The 15,699-nt window shown below is 50.4% G+C and overlaps 1 protein-coding gene across 3 annotated transcripts in view; it reads right to left on the reverse strand.

Moving 5' to 3' along the window:
* Nucleotides 1-244: 244 nt before the first annotated feature.
* TRIM62 (tripartite motif containing 62) overlaps nt 245-15,699 on the reverse strand; it is a 31,807-nt gene continuing 16,352 nt past the window's right edge. For all 3 annotated transcript variants that reach the window (XM_011357904.2, XM_011357905.2, XM_011357903.2), the window contains 3 exons: nt 11,530-11,786; nt 10,590-10,705; nt 245-2,599 (listed from right to left, as the gene is read on the reverse strand). In XM_011357904.2, the coding sequence (XP_011356206.1) occupies nt 2,049-2,599; nt 10,590-10,705; nt 11,530-11,786 (924 nt within the window). In that variant the 3' untranslated portion in view covers nt 245-2,048. The remainder of the gene's footprint in view (nt 2,600-10,589; nt 10,706-11,529; nt 11,787-15,699) is intronic.

Raw genomic sequence — 15,699 nt, forward strand, 5'->3', positions numbered from 1 at the left:
AGGTGTGTTATGAATGCTGGCTTTAGAAAGCAGTTCTAATCCCAGCTCCATCACTTACCACTGTGGGACATGGGATTGCAGGCAGGTCATGTCCTCTTGCGGAACCTCATTTTTCCACTTCTGTAAAATGTGCATAATACTATCTACCCAATAAGATGCTTTGTGGATTAGACATCCTAATGTATGTACACTGCCTGAGACAGAACAGGTGGGCCTCTTTGTCAAAATGAATGGAACTGACCACTGATATCCTGTAACTTTAATACAAATTGATCATAACTCACAAAATGAGCAACATTTAAAATAAAAATACCACTGGGGGTGGCCCAGATTCTGGTAGATGAAGGGGTGGGGTGAGACTGAGGATTTCTCCTGCCTAAGGGAGGCTCCTGTGGGCAGTAGTTGAGGTGAGAGCCCTCCAAGTTCAGCTAGTCTGGTTCTTTTGGGATGGGTGTGGTCAGAGACCCCAAGTTCAGAATTGAGGCTCCAGGACTTGAAAGAAAAGCCGATGCTGGAGAGACATTTCGATTCAGTCCTACAGGCCCATCCCTCAGGTTCCTGTCCCTGGGTAGGGGCAGAGCCACAGAGCAGGACACCTGGAGCCTCTGCTGCTTCAAAGCCAAGGCCTGGAGGTAGACTCCAGTGCAAAAACCGTGGATGAGCTTGTTCACCATCCATTCTAACTTCCTTCTAGTGAGCCTTTTTGTATGGCTGAAGCTGGAGAGAAGAAAAAAACCTACATTTCCCAGACTCCCTTGCAGCCAAGGTTCTGGATCTGATTTGTGTTTCTCCAAAAAGAGTCCCTCATGGAGATCTGAATTTAGGAACTAAATTGAATGGGAGAGGGGCAGACCTCAGGACATCCATTTTCTGGCACGGAGAGTAGCAGAGGGAGCACAGTTCTGCAGTTAGCAGCTTCTTGATGCAGTGGCTTCCTGCTCATGGGAGCAGCATTCTTGGTCAGGAGAGACAAGATGAATCTGGCAGCTGGGAGTTGTTCCCGGAAATTCATCAAAGAGTCTGCTCCTCCAGCCCTTCCAATGATTTTGCAAAGCCATCAGGGACCTGGTCATAAATCCTGTCTAATTAAACTAGCTAAAGCAGCTCTTGTTTTCTACAACAGGATCTTAAAGGAGATAGATGCCAGGACTGATGAGAGGTCTCAGCCAACAGCCCATCCCAGTACTCAGGTCCTGACTAAAACAGCCTCCCTACAGCACCCCCACACCCTAGCCTGGTCACGGAGGGTGTGGCTAGACCCTTATGCAAGCTTCGGCAGACCTCTGTCATCTGGTGATGCTTGTCCTATGGCTGTTTTAGGCTAACGGGCTCTGCATCAGCCTTGGGGTGTGCCATCATCCTGCCTTAGACTTGTGGGCAGGAAGGTGGTGGCACAGTGACTTTAACATTTGGGCTCAACTACTGGGGTCCTTCCACAGGCCAAAGCATCAATTCTACCTGCAGATGAGTAGGAAAGACAGGAACCATGAAGCTCTTGGTCCAGAGGTGGAAGGAGAGGGTGGTTTTCAGGCCACCCTAGGACCAGCTACTGCCTGTGTCCACTGTGGACTGGGGTCATAGATTAAATGGCCCATCACTAGTTTGGTCATGGGCAAGTCTTAGACCTGGGAGCATAAGAGGGTTTTGTGTGTCTTTCGGCCTGCCGATTGCTGGCAACAATACTACAACACATCCTGAGGTCAGGGCATGTGGGCAGGAGGGATACATAGGGAGACAGTCCCCTGACCCTGGGAGGATGGGGATGAGGGTTGGGCAGGGGCTGCCCTGAGGAGAAGCCATGTTACATCCTTGGACCAAAGCTGCATCCCTATCAAGGTCAGAGCTACAGAACATCAATGCTAGAAGAGTTTAGGAATCATGGAGCACAATCTCCACTTTACAGACAAGGAAAAGGGAGGTTGAAGGGTAAACAACTGGCCTGAGATCTCAGGGTAGCCAACCTGGGCCAGAGTCCAGGCCTCCCATCTCCCCGGCATGGCTCTTGCTGTTGGCCAGGGTACAGGTGCCTGCAGTCTCCCTCAGCCACGCTAGATGCGGACGGTGTTGATCCGCAACGGCTGCACATTCTTGCCATTGGCGTGGCTCTGCCCCGGGCTGAAGTAGGAGCAGAGCTTGCCAGGGAACTTCTCGCGAAAGGTGTAGAGCCAGGACATGTCGTCGGCGTTGTAGAAAATGAGCAGGCCTTGGTCGTAGTCCAGGAAGACGCCCACCTTGTCAAGCTTGTCGCGGACGTTGAGCCGCGTCCAGGGCTCGGTGCAGGCGCTGTACTGGTTGCCGTCGTGCATTACGATGCAGTAGAAGCCGCGGCTGGGCTGGATCTGGATGCTGCCCTTGCGGCTCGCGGCCTCGTGTGCCAGACCGATCACCCACTGGGTCTTCTCTGCCACCACCACTTCCCAGTAGTGAACGCCACCACTGAAGGCCTCGGAGCCCAGCACTGACACCTCCACGTCGAAGCGCTTTGGTGAGTCCTGCAGAGGCTGTGGGTGCAGGTTGCCGTAGGCCACGATGGTGCAGTCATCTGACAGGATCAGACGCTGGTGGGCAGTGCCTGGATCCAGGGTCAGGGCAGCTGGCACTGCAGGGGATGGAGGAGGGCAAGAAAATGAGCGGAGAGAAGACTATGGACCCATTCTAAGGTGCCTCCCTAGGGTCAGGTTCTGGTTGGTCCCCAAGAGGCTGCGTGGTGCTGAAAACAAGCTTGCCCTCTCTGGGCCTCAGCTTCCTTTTTGTAAAATGGAACAGTGATGGCTAAGGTCCTTCCAGATTTAAAGTTAGCTGCAGAAGAGCAGAAGCTGTGGCTGCTTGTTCCCTGTGGATAGCCAGGTCAAGGCATGTGGTGGGCACTTCACAAAAGTTTGTTGAATAAGCCAGAATGAGGTCCACAATTAGGGAATTTCAGAGCTGGGAGGGAACTTAAAGATTATCCAGGGGCTGGATAATCCCCCTGGGGGGGTTTTTGGAAGTTCATGTGAGCGTTAGTTGGGATCTAGGGATGCTAAATGCCCTGAATCAAATTCAGTCCCCCAATCATTTTCAAATGTTCCGCCAGACATTCATGTGCATGAGAAATCTTTTTTATAATGATCTAAAAATACAACTTAACTCTATTTGATGTATAAACACAAAATACTTTTTGTACGGTTTTAATATATAGTGACTATGTTGGAATGCTACTACTGTGTAAATTGGGGGAAGACTGAATTTGTTTTGTTTGGAATGTCACTGCAAATTGTTAATGTTTTTGGAAACTACATCGCTAAGAACGATTCCCCTGACTGATGTAACCTACCTTTTTCGGGCCGCATTTGAGGAAGAATGGTGTTTTACCTGACTACTTCTAGTGTTCTCCAGTGTGGGTGTGAGTGAACATGCACAATATTTTACTGTAAATAATTTCCTCCTGCTTTTCCTATGTATTATACTATACTCGGAGTATGTATATATGTATGTATATACTTGAAATTGTTAAAATGTCATTCAGTCTTTGAGACATTACAAATCATTTGTTATGAGAAGTAGATGATGAGTCGAAAAAAGCTGAAAACCACTGATTCCAGGCCAACTCTCCTATTTGGCTGATGGAGGAAACAGAGAAGAGACGTGAGTCGTCTCAGGTGACCCAGCAAACATTGGCAGAGCCAGTGCAATCAAGGCCATGTGCAATCCAGTTCCAGCCCCTTTCAGCCTACCTCTCACTCATCCCTCCACCCCACTCAGGCCCAAGGCCTTCACTCAAGACTGTTCCTTTACCAGTACCTCTCTGTTTGTTGTAATCATCTCTCACAAGGCTCAGTTCCAAGGTTGAGGCTTCCCGATTACCCAGCAGGTGAGCTCACTTTCCTCTGAGATTCTTTTAACTTTGTTAGTACCTTCTCCCAATGCGGGGTACAGTCTTCTGTGCCCACATCTTCCCAGGAGGGCAAGGACTGTGTACTATCCAAATAAGCTCTCCCTTGTGTACCCAGTGCATGGGGAAGATTTCTGGAAAGGCTCACCAAATTAAACTGACCCAGCTTGTGTTGCTCTTTGGGCAGGCAGTACAGGCTGGCTGCACTGGCTTAGCAGGTCTGGCTCTCAAAGTCTCAGGAACTCTGTTTACTCTTCCCTCCCTGAGGGAGCCGATGCCCAGCCAGAAGAAGGCGGAATGTGGAAGCAGCCCTCTTTAGCCTGGATGACCATTTACAGACTAGAGCAAGACAGAGGGGAGGAAAGGTGGAAAGAAGGAGTCGTATCACCAGTTCATTTGGCTCTCTGGTGCTTTCCTTATCAGTGGACCTGGGGTATGGTTACACTTGGCCGGAGCATTATCCTCTACTTCAGTCGCCTTGGATGGCTGTGTACATGCACAGAAATAAAATGCCTCATTGATAGCAACTGTCCTGAACCGGAGCAACAGCTAGCCCCTGAACTGTGCTTTTGTCCATACATCCACTAATAAAGCTGACCGTTGACGTATCAAGCTCCTTCCATGAGATCTGACAGGAGTAAATTTAGTTTTGCCTTTTATACTCTTCTTTCCTGAGAGTTCTTAGAACTCAGAGGGCTGTATGGAAACAATTAGCCCTGTGAATAGAGAGGTCAATGGAAACATAATTCTCTATCCAGGGACATTGAAGAGGGGGAGCCATGAGAAGGAACTGGAGAATGAAAGTGTTACTCTGCTGACTGGTCACAGTGCAGCCTGTCAGAACTAGAAGGCTCCTGCCACATAGAATGCAGGAATTCCCACAGTGGGGTCAGGAGGTAAGAGGTGGAGGCGGGTATAGGAAGTGTGTGTGTAGCGGGGAGCTAGGGAGAGAAGAAGAATCTAATGAGACACAGATGAGGCCAATCCTACTGGCCATGTAATGTGGGTCATTCCAGGGTGTCTATAGCAGAGGGGCAGGTGTGGGCAGTAGTTCTGCGTGCTCCGCAGGAACCTGGGCCTTATACCTATGGTGCCCAGGATGATTTGAGGGAACCAGCAACAGGCAGAAATTGTGGCTCAGGGCAGAAGTGGGGGCACTAGCACAAGGGTGGGGGCGTTAGCACACGGGCAGGAGGGCTCTGCCCCAGACTCTTAGGCCTATGTAGGGCAACAGGGGCCACTCCCAGTGCCACTGACCAGTGTGGAGGGCTTCTAGGAGGCAGCCAAGTGGGCTCTCAGTGGTTCTGAGATTGAGACTAAAGGGGTGAGCTTATGTGAATGAGGAAATCCAAGACTGACCACTAGGTCCTAGGCAGAGAAGCCCAGGGAATGGCTGAAGGCAGTGCCCGCGACTCATTGGGTGGGCCTAGCGGGTGTGTGTGTGTGTGTGGGGGGGTATGCTATTCATTGGGCAGTGCTTGCAGTGGAGGTGGGGCTAGCGGTGGGGTCTTGTGTTCTTATTAGGCAGTAGGCATGCCTAACGCATAGAGGCTGAGGGCCGCCTCCATCCAGGGCCTCCCACCTCATCGCAGAGGGTCCTGTCTTCTGGGCCTCCCTCCAGCCCTCCGGGAGGCTAGGGCTGGCAGAAATAAGAAATAGCCTTGAGATCAGAGAAAGACCTAGAAGAGGGCGTAGTGACACTTTTTTTCCTCCACCCATCCTTTATCATCAGGAGTGGTGACAGACCCAGCGAAACAAATCCAGTCCCCTGGGGTTCACTGTTTTACAGGTCAGAGCTCTTTTCTAGGTCCCAAGGCACTGTTTTACAAAAACAAAAAGCAGGCAGCCCATCTGGTCTCCAGGTGGGTTCTTCATTCATTTAAGCCTCTCTGAGGCCTTAGAGTCAAAAGGCATTCTAGAAGAAGCATGGGCTGCAGAGGCCCCAGGAAATGTCTGGATCATCATCAACCACACGCTACAGTGGGCCGAGAAGCAGAGAAATGGCACAGTCCAGCACCATCACTTGGCAAACTTCTCCTTCGAGCCAGGAGAAGTTTGACAGGACAGGAGATACCATCGGCTCTTTCCTCTGGCCCAGCCTTAAAAAAATCTGGTCCCTCAGGTGTCCCACCTACTCAAATGCCAGCACGGTGCTGGCATTTGAACACTAGCGGATAGGAATACCACAGCAGCCCTAGGAGCATTACTTACTGTACCCATTTTTCAGAAGAGGAAACTGAGCCTCCTAGGAGACTCTGAATTAAATGACTGGCTCAAGTTGCCACCTGGGCTAGAAGTAGAGTTGGAACTGGAGCTAAGGTCTTTTCACACATGTTCTTTCCTTTATGTGGTCCCAGAAGGCCAGTTCAGCAAGACCATCGGATAGTCACAATAACAACAAACATGTGTATTAAGTACTTACTAAGTTCTAGGATTATTACCACAAATAAATGATTTTAATTTTCATACCTACCCTGGGAGATAAATTACACCTTCCTAATCCTTGTTTTGCAGATAAAGAAATGGGCTCAGAGAGGGCAGCAATTTGCCCTGGTCACACAGCTAGGTAGGCATTGAACATGCTGGAACCCAACATGACTGAAGTCAGATAAGCAGGGGAATGAGAAACCAGCCCAGGAGACGGAGGCAATGTGAGCAAAGGGAGCAACGCATGGTTTCCTTGGGACAGTGGCCATCTGGCCTGGCTAGGGAGGAAGTTTGTGCCTGGGAGCTGGGGCAATCCAATGTCCACTGAGGGGTGGGACGGGGGTGGGTTGGGGAAGCGGGGTGGGTAGTAATGGAGAGTGAAGGTTTCAGAGCAGAGTTGTTATAAATGCTAGATGGAGTTCTCAGGTGACCCAATAGGAAGCCTGAGCTGGAAAGGGATAGGCAGGAAGCTGCTAGAATCCATGGGCTTGGTCCCTGGGGACTCTTGTCCCTCCCATCCGGACATAAAGGGCTTTGGTGCTGGCAGAGGAGCCAGAGTGATTTCACAGGCCCTACAGACAAAGAAAGGGGCCTGGCTAATCAGGTCACTGTTCTATGAACTCCCCAGGGGCCTCTGTCCTTGGCAGGATGTTCAGGGCACACACTACTGCTCCTTCAGCCCCTCTCCCACAGGCAGCTTTCTCTGGGGCAGTGGTTCTCCACTGGGGTGATGCGCCTCACAGGGGGCATTTGTCAGAATGGCGGGGAGGGGGGAGTGGGGGCGGGGGATGGTGTGGCATCTAGTTAAGTAGAGACCAGGGATGCTGCTAAACCTCCTACCATGCACAGGACAATCCCCTATGACAAGGAATCATCCAGCCCCAAATGTCAATAGTGCTGAGGTTGAGAAACCCTGCTCTGGGTCAAGCAGCAAGTTCCCACATCCATGTGATCACCTGTGAGGGAGTCGAGAATGGAACACTAGCATCCCTATTATACAGAGAAGGAAACTGAGTCTCAAAGGAGGAAGAAGCTTGTCCAAGGATGTGTAGCAAGTTCCTTCCATCAACAAATATTTATTAAGCACCCACTTTATGCCAGGCACTATTCAAATAGCAGAAGCGAGACTAGGATTCATTCATTTCTTTACTCATTTATCAACAGACATTTACTATGCCGGCTGCTGGATACATAGTGATGAATCAGATCTAGCTCCTGACCCCTCAGAGCTCACAGTCTTTTGAGAGAGACAGCCACACAGATCAGGAAAAACAGTGAGACCAGGAAAGCCCAGGGCTACCTGGAGGAATCCAGGAAGGCTTTCCAGAGGAGATGTTTATAAACTAAGATGTGAAAGAGAGTAGGAGTTAGCCATCAAAGATTGAGGTTTGTATAGAGGGTTCCAGGAAAAGGGAACAGTGTGTGTAAAAGTGTGGAGGAGGGAGAATATGGTTCATTTAAGACCTGAAGATGGTTCGGTGAGGCTGAGCATGATACGGAGGGGAGAATGAGAGAATGGCAGGGCCCAGATCTTGTAGAGCCTTGACTGTCAGGCTGAGGCACCTCCAGGCTCCACTCTTCCCTGAGGGACAAAGCCCTCAGCTTTCAGCATCCAGGTCAAACATCATCTGTTCAGTGATGTTCAATACACCCTGGCTCCTCCTCTACCCCATCCAGAATTTCCTGTTGCTCCCCTGGGCTCCCTCGGCACTGCATAAGTCCCTCATCATAGCCCTTGTCCCACTGGACTGTCAGCATCTATTTGTCCATCTCCTCTGACCTATAAAAGTGCCTCGAGAGACTTTTAATGTTTGCAGATTGAAAGAATGAATCTGGACAGGTGGGAAGAGCTCTGACTGCTGTGTGACCTCGGGAAATCGGTGAACTTCTCTGAGCCTCCGTCTCCCCAGCAGACTTCCTGGGTTGGTATGAGGTCAGAGATGGCTGGTTAGCTTAGTGGGTATGGGCACAGGCTCTGATCGGACAGATCTGGGTTTAAATCCTGGCTGTACCATTTATAGGATATGAACATAGACAAGTCCCTAACAGCTCTGTGCCTCAATTTCCTCATTTGAAAAAATGAGGGTAATAATAGTGCCTGCCTCTTAGGGAATATTCCCCTCTCTATCCTTTTCTCGACTCTAAAGGACATCATGCCTGACTCAGGGACACACAAGTTTTCATGATGTCAATACGCTGGAACCCTTGCGGGTTGTGTGATTTTGGGAAGGCACTGATCTCCTAGTCCCAGGGTCTACTTACTCTACTAGAAACTGTTCAGACCTTCTCTCTAAGCAAACCTCCCATTACCTCCTCTCGCCCACCCTCCTCTACTGATGACCTTGCTTCCTACCTTCCTTGGAAAGGTGAAGCCATCAACAGAGAATTCCCTCACCACTACCCCTCTGCTCAGTGCCCATTATTCTACCTTCTTGGGGCTTCCCGCAGAGGCAGCAGCAGATCCCGCTCCTTGGCTGTCACTCCACCAACTCTCTCGCCTTTAGCCTCAATTCTCCTAGATATTTCCCATCACCCCACAAATATGCTGTTATTTCTTGTCTTAAACAAACAGCCGCTGCCACATTCTCTCTCCTTCCCTTAAATAAAAGTTCTTGAAAGCACTGTCTCTACTTCCTTCCTCCCATTCTCCCTTCAATGGCCTCCAATAAGGTTTTTGCCCCTATTGCTCCACCAAAATAGCTCTTGGTAGAGTGACCAAAGACCTCCATGTTGCTAGAACTGGAGAACAGTCGGTTCCGGGTTCTCTCACACTTGGTGTAACAGCCTTTGCCACCACTAGCCACTCTCTCCTCCTGAAACCATTTTCTCCACTTGGCCTCCATGACATCCTAGGTTTCCCTCCTACTTCTCTGGCTACTCCTTCTTGGTCTCCTTGGCTGGGTCCCCCTCTTGTCCCTGACTTCTAGGAGTGTCCCAGGATGCCAAATGTCAGAGTGGGCCTCTCTCTCTTCCATCTACCCTCACTTCCTAGGTGATCTCCTCCAGGCTAATTCAGTCCTGTCCATGTACTGGTAACACGAGCCCTGACCTTTCTTCGGTACTGCAGACTTATCATTCCAACTGCCTTCTCCACATCAGCAGCGAGACATCCAATCACCATTGCAAACCTCACAGGCTCACAACTCCGTCCTGCCAACCGCCTTGCCAAAATCATGTAGTCTTCCTTGCCTTCTTCCTCTCACACTTGAAATCCAATCTATTAGCAAATCCTATTGGCTCTCTTCAAAATATATCCTAAATCCTATCACTCTCCACCACCTCCACTGCCACGACCCTGTTCCAAGCCGCATCATCTCACCTGGATTACCATAGCAGCCTCCTAACCAGTTTCCCAGCCTCCACCATTCACCCTCTTGTCTTTAGTCAATCCAGCAGCCGAAGGGATCCTTTAAAAACTCAAGCCCGCTCATGTCGCTTCACCACCCCAAACCCTCCAATGGCTCCCATCTAACTCAGCATAAAATTTAAAGTTCTTACCCTGGCTCACAGGCCCTCGCGGTCTGGCCACTGCTCCCTCCCTGACCCCCGCACCTCGACTTTCCCTCTCACTCACTCCACTCCACTCCACTCGCACTGGCTCCCTTACTGTTCCTTGAACATGGCGAGCTTGCTCCTCCTTAGGGCCTTTGCATTTGCTATTCCTACTGCCAGGAACACTCTTCTTTCAGATGCTTACATGGCTCACTCTCCTTCTTCCTTCAAGTCTTTTCTCTCATGCCTTCTTCTCCGTGAGGTCCTCTAGCTGGATCCCCTATCTAAAATCTTTAACCTACCTCAGCATCCCTGAGTCTCCTTCCTTATCCTTATCATTATCTAATAAACTGTATGTTTTACTTATTTACTTTTGTTTTTTTCTCTCTCTCATACCCTAGGATGTAAGATCCACGAGGGCAGGGATTTTTGCCTGTTTTGCTCTCTTTTCTGTCTCTAACACCTAGGATAGTGCCTGCTGTGAGATACATACATATATTATAATTATAAAATGAATGAATGAACTTCCTAGGGCCTCGGTCATCTGGAGAATGGGTATACTGATACAACTACCTCCTGGGGTTGTGTGAGGAGTCAGTGAGCTGACCGGTTGTTCAGGTGCCCAGCACAGGCCCTGGAACACAGCAGGTGTTCAGCAAGGCACTCTTCTCATACCTCTGCCCTACTCCGATGCTGTGAGAGTAGGGGGCTGGGCCGGGATTTATCCCATCTAGCTTCAGCCCATAATAATCCTTGCCTCTTCCTGGGCCCTCTTGGCAAGTAGCAGGCAGGATCTTACCTGGGTGGATGTCCTGGAACAGGGACTTCCAGATGGTGTACTGCAGGGGGCCTGTGTACTTGGAGGTTGGGAAGTCTTCATATGTCAGATTAGTCTCATGGATTTTCCCTTTGAGCCTGGAAGAAGAGCAGGAGAGCAGGCTGCTTTCGGAGCTGGATTCCTGTCCCAACGCTGAGGCCCTACAGCCACCTTCGGGGTAGCTGACATAGGGCAAGGTCAGGTACGTGAAGTCTGCAGGACCCAGATTCAAGTGACTGCTTGTATCACTTCCTATCTCACTAGCTATTAGCCTCAGTTTCCTCATTTTTAAAATGGGTACCATGATAGTACTTGCCTTCTAGATTGTGAGGATTGCATGGTATAACACATACAAAATGCACAGTGTTTGGCTCATGATCAACATCAACTATATGATGTTAGCTATCAGTTTTGATCATTAACAAACCAATAATTAAGTGTTATTATTATTAAAGGTGGCTATGGGACCAGAAAGACCTGGGCTTTGAATCCTTGAATCCTTGAATCCTGGCTCCCCCACATACTGATGAGGGGCCTTGGCCAACTGATCTACCTTCTCTATGCTTCTTTCTACATGTGTGAAATGGGGATGATGGTGGGAACTACCTTCGAGGGGATTGTAGGGTTATAATAATATAAATATTACTACTTATATATAATATCCATGTTATATAACATATAAGTTTATAAAATAATATACATAACATAACATAATAATGTAATATATACTATATTACGTGTATATAATTACATAAAGCCTTCAGCCCAGGCTCTGGAACACAGCAGATGTCCTGTACGTTTGATGAAGTTTTGAATGAATGAACTCTGCTAACCACCTCGTCTGCCTCCATTCCCACCACCCTGCATGTGCTGGGGTGAGGGGTGCCCATCTGGGGAAGGCCCCCAGCAGGCAGGCACTTACCGCTCGGACAGTGAGGCCACCCCGGCCAGGAAGGTGTGTCGGTCAGTTTCGGCCAGCCGCTCCTGAAGGATCTGGGCCCCCTCCTGCACCTTGCGTAGCTGCTGGCTGTAGCGCTGGACTTTCTGCTCGATGTCGGTCAGTGTGCGCGCAGTGTCCGCCTCCAGCTCCTCCAGCATGGCCTTCTGCCGCTCACGTAGCAGCCTGTGCAGCCGCTCGAAGGCCTCGCCGATGGTGGTCCGTAGGCTTTTGGTGGAAGACTGTGGGGACAGTCATCAGGGGTTATGTCAGAGGGAGCAGATGGGGTGATCCCTGGGTGAGAGGAGGAAACCGAGAGCCTTGGCATGTAGAGAGGAAAGGGTGGGAAAGGGCACGCTGGGTCGGGGGAATGGCACATGCAAAAGCATGGTGGTACGGAAGGACCCGCACGGCCAGGAACCGCAAATGATTCTAGGTGCCCCGTTAGGAATGAGATGGTCCAGGTGAGACAAGCAGTCTTAAACTAGAAGATCAACAAGGGCTGGAGGTTAAGGCCATTACCAAAGGAGACAAGCATGGACTTTCATGGCTCTCTCTGCCCCCATGGGCATGCCAGACCCAGGAGCGGGTTGAATGGTGAGGGGCACATGCTTAGGTGTCCAACAGCCTGGGTAAGGATCCTAGCTCTGGCTCTTTAACTGTGGCAACCTTAATTGCCTATTATCTATGAAACTTAGTTTTCTAATCTGTGAAAAGGTTAATACAACTGCATTGCAGGGTTATGGTGAAGATTAAATGACAGGATGTTCACAAAATGCATGGCATTGTTTGAGATGTAGAGAAAAAGCCTCGTTGTTAAAAAGGCATCGATTAGTTCTAACAGTCACATTCTAGAAGTCTTCACTGAGAGATGGCTTCTGAGCTGCAACCTGAAGGATGAGCAGGATGTCAACTGGGGGTGAGGGGAAAAGGAAGAGGGAACAGCACGAGTCAGGATGACACAGGGCACAAAAGTGCAGCCAGGCTGCAGCAGCGTGTGGGGCCTGCCTCTGCAATTTTACTTTGTGGAATTCTGGCTGGGAGTTCACAGAGTCAGGGACCCCGCTGTGCACAGTGCCCAGGGCTCTGTGGGAGGCTCAACAAAGGCTCAATTAGGGCCAGTTCCCTCCCTGTCTCGGCTGCCGGCCTGCAGGAAGAAGTGCTGGCAGTGGGCCAGCCTCCCTGCGCATGCCCACCCAGAGCGCCAGGCAGACAAAGGGGTGGAAGAGAGGCTGGGGATGAACAGCCAGGCTGCCTGTGGCCTCCCTGAGCCCCTCACCCAGGGAGGGCTGAGGCTTCTGCAGAGGCAGGTCGAACATGGAGAAGTTGGGGCCTGTCCTCCCTGCACCATCTGTCGCTGCCCTCCAAAGACCCCTAAATCCCACAGTCATGCCTTCTAGTCCCTCCTCGACCACTCTGCAGCAGTGTTGGTCAACTGGCCACCATTTACTAATTGTTTCCCATCTCAACTGCTTCCTCTCTGCCACCCATGTTCCTCAGGGCTTGCCCAGCCAACTCCTCCCATTCTCAGCCTGCACGCCCTCCCTCGTCTTCAGCTCCCCCTGCTTTAAGGATGGCTCACAAGTCCTAATCAATGGCAGTGCATGGCTCCTGAGAGCCATATTTATTTTTCTATCTGCCTCCTCCACACATACCTCTGGGATCCCACAGGCCCTCCAACTCACTTGGTCCACAAGTCAACTCTGTGTCTTGGCTCACAAACCCACTACCAGAGCGATCCTTCTAAAGCGCTAACTGAGTCACAGCCAAATCTGCATTGAAGAACCTTTCTCAGCTCCTTGATAACTAGTAAAATGCTAAATTCCTTAGTCTGGCATTCAAAGTCCTCAGTTGATCCCAGCTTACCTCACTAGTGCCATTGCATTGTAATTCCACCTGCTCAGAATGGACACCTTCCCCTCGACAAACTGTTTATTCAACTGGCAAACTCCTACTCATCCCGAAAGACCCAGGTCAAAAGCTATGTCCTTTGTGACACCTTCCCTAACTTTTTCAGGCAGTTAAAATAGTTAAATGTTCCCAGAGCATTTTGTAAATACTTCTTAATACACAGTCCCATATTTTTGTGGCTCTCCAGATAGTGGATCAACCTCTAATGGGTGGGAATGACATCTCCCTCAGCCCTGCTCTCCCCCAACCCCTATGCCCATCCCAGGGCCCAGCTGGTAGTCTGGACCTGCCTGAGAGGTGGTGGGAAGGGTCTTGCCCAAGACTGCTCTGCAAAGGTAGGTGCAGACTCTATCTTTTTTTCTACGGTGGCAGCCCAATGTCCACAGGACAAGAGAGGAAGGGTAGGGAAAGTGGGAGAGGCAGGGAGAAGGCAGCTCAGAAGCAGAACATCTGAGTGACAACCACCCCAGGAGACCCAGGCATGTTTCCTGACCTGCCAGGTTTGCTGACCACGAAGCCAGATGTCCTTGCTGAGGACATCCCAGCAAGATGCTGGCACATGAACTAGGCTCTGACAGAACTGGACAGTAAGCTCCCAATTGGCCACTTACTAGCTCTGGGGCCTCAGGCCAGTCTTTCAATCTCTCTGCACCTCGGTTTCTTTGCTGATAAAATGGAGATAACAGTTCCTACCTCAAAAGGTATTTTTTCCCTCTATTTACTGTATGAGAGGCACTATGCTAGGTTCTGGGGCGTCCTGCTGTCACAGAGGTGACATTCTATGGGGTTCAGTGAGACAATGAATGGGAAACACAAATTCTAGCAGAGAAAGGTGTGTCCCGGTGACTCTAGCTTTTTCTACAGCAGAGTCACCCCCGCCTCACCACCAGTCCCACTGGTACCATCGCTGGGAAAGCAGCCCGCACTCCAGCCCCCCACATTCCTGGGAACACACGGGCTTGGAGGAGCGGGGGCCATTTCAGAAAAACACCCTGCCAAGAATGCATCACTCAGTCAGGGCCAACCAAGGAAAACATTGGGCCAGGGGAGGGAGATTAGACAAGCCCTCAGGCTGGGCCATCGGAGGGGCAGGCGCCGCAGGAAAGCCAAGTCAGGCACCAGGTGAAATATGACCTCCAAAGCATCCATAGGCATTTCTTGTATAAACAGCCCAGTCCAGACAGGAAGCAGGGCTGGGGGAACTAGAGGGGAAGGTGGCCCCACAGGACCCCCCTGAGGTAGACAGATGGACAGGAAAGCAGGGGAGGAAGAGGTCAGTGGAGAAAAACAATGGGGTGGGGGGAAGTAGAGAAAAGAAATAGACTATAATATTCCCCTCTCATCCAGAGAGAGGCTTCCATTTTCTTCTCTTCACTTGAGAGGTACAGAATCACCAGGCAGATGGGGACACTGAGGCTGCGAGAAGCAAATACGCCAGAGTCCTATGACTATTTCTCATCAGTTGCCTGTGGAGGGTCCTGCCCAGAGGCCCTCTGGAATGTTCTCTGAAGAAATGTTTGTCATGACCTACCTGAGACCCCACAGCGGGTTGATGGCTTAGCTGGGACACAAATCTGGATCTCCAATGGCCTCTCTGGGCCCCAGGGTGACCTCTGGAGACCCAGGGCATTCTTAAGGCTCTGCTTCAGCTGCTGCTGGCAGCGGAACCAGACTGAAATCACCTGAGAGCTTAGCTGGTAGGCCTGGGTCCCCAGTTCTTGGTCCCAGAAAGAGGGGGCAGAAATCAATGGACCCTTGCCCAGTTAATGAGATATCTGTAGAGGGAACTTAGAGAGAGCTCCCTAAAAATGTGCTAGGATCCAGAACTTCAGGGCTGGAAGGAGCCTGGCAGATCCCCACTGTACATACAGGACATTGGGATACCCTAAAATATGCAGTTTACTCAAAGTCATACACTGAGTTAGTGGCTGTATCAGAACCCACGGTCTTCCTCTCAGGTCAAGGAAAAAGGCTTTTCTTTTTAAACCATTGTAGCCAGAGACTGCAGGATTTGGCCCTATTTCCCATGCCTGAGCTTAAGAGGGGCCATGATACCAGGGCTGGAATCATCAGGAGAGCTTCAACGGAACGTGTTCAGGTTTGGCTCCTTGCGGAATGGGTGTGTTTACTAACTGGAGAGGGGAAAAGACCCCTGTAAGGGCAGGAAAGGATAAAGGGCCCCAGCCTTAAACCCAGGTACCAGCCCAAATCCTTGCTCTCAGTCACCTGGGAGTGCGTCCCTCT

The sequence above is a fragment of the Pteropus vampyrus genome, unplaced genomic scaffold (genome assembly GCF_000151845.1).
Source record: "Pteropus vampyrus isolate Shadow unplaced genomic scaffold, Pvam_2.0 Scaffold36, whole genome shotgun sequence".
In the NCBI taxonomy this organism is placed as follows: domain Eukaryota; kingdom Metazoa; phylum Chordata; class Mammalia; order Chiroptera; family Pteropodidae; genus Pteropus; species Pteropus vampyrus.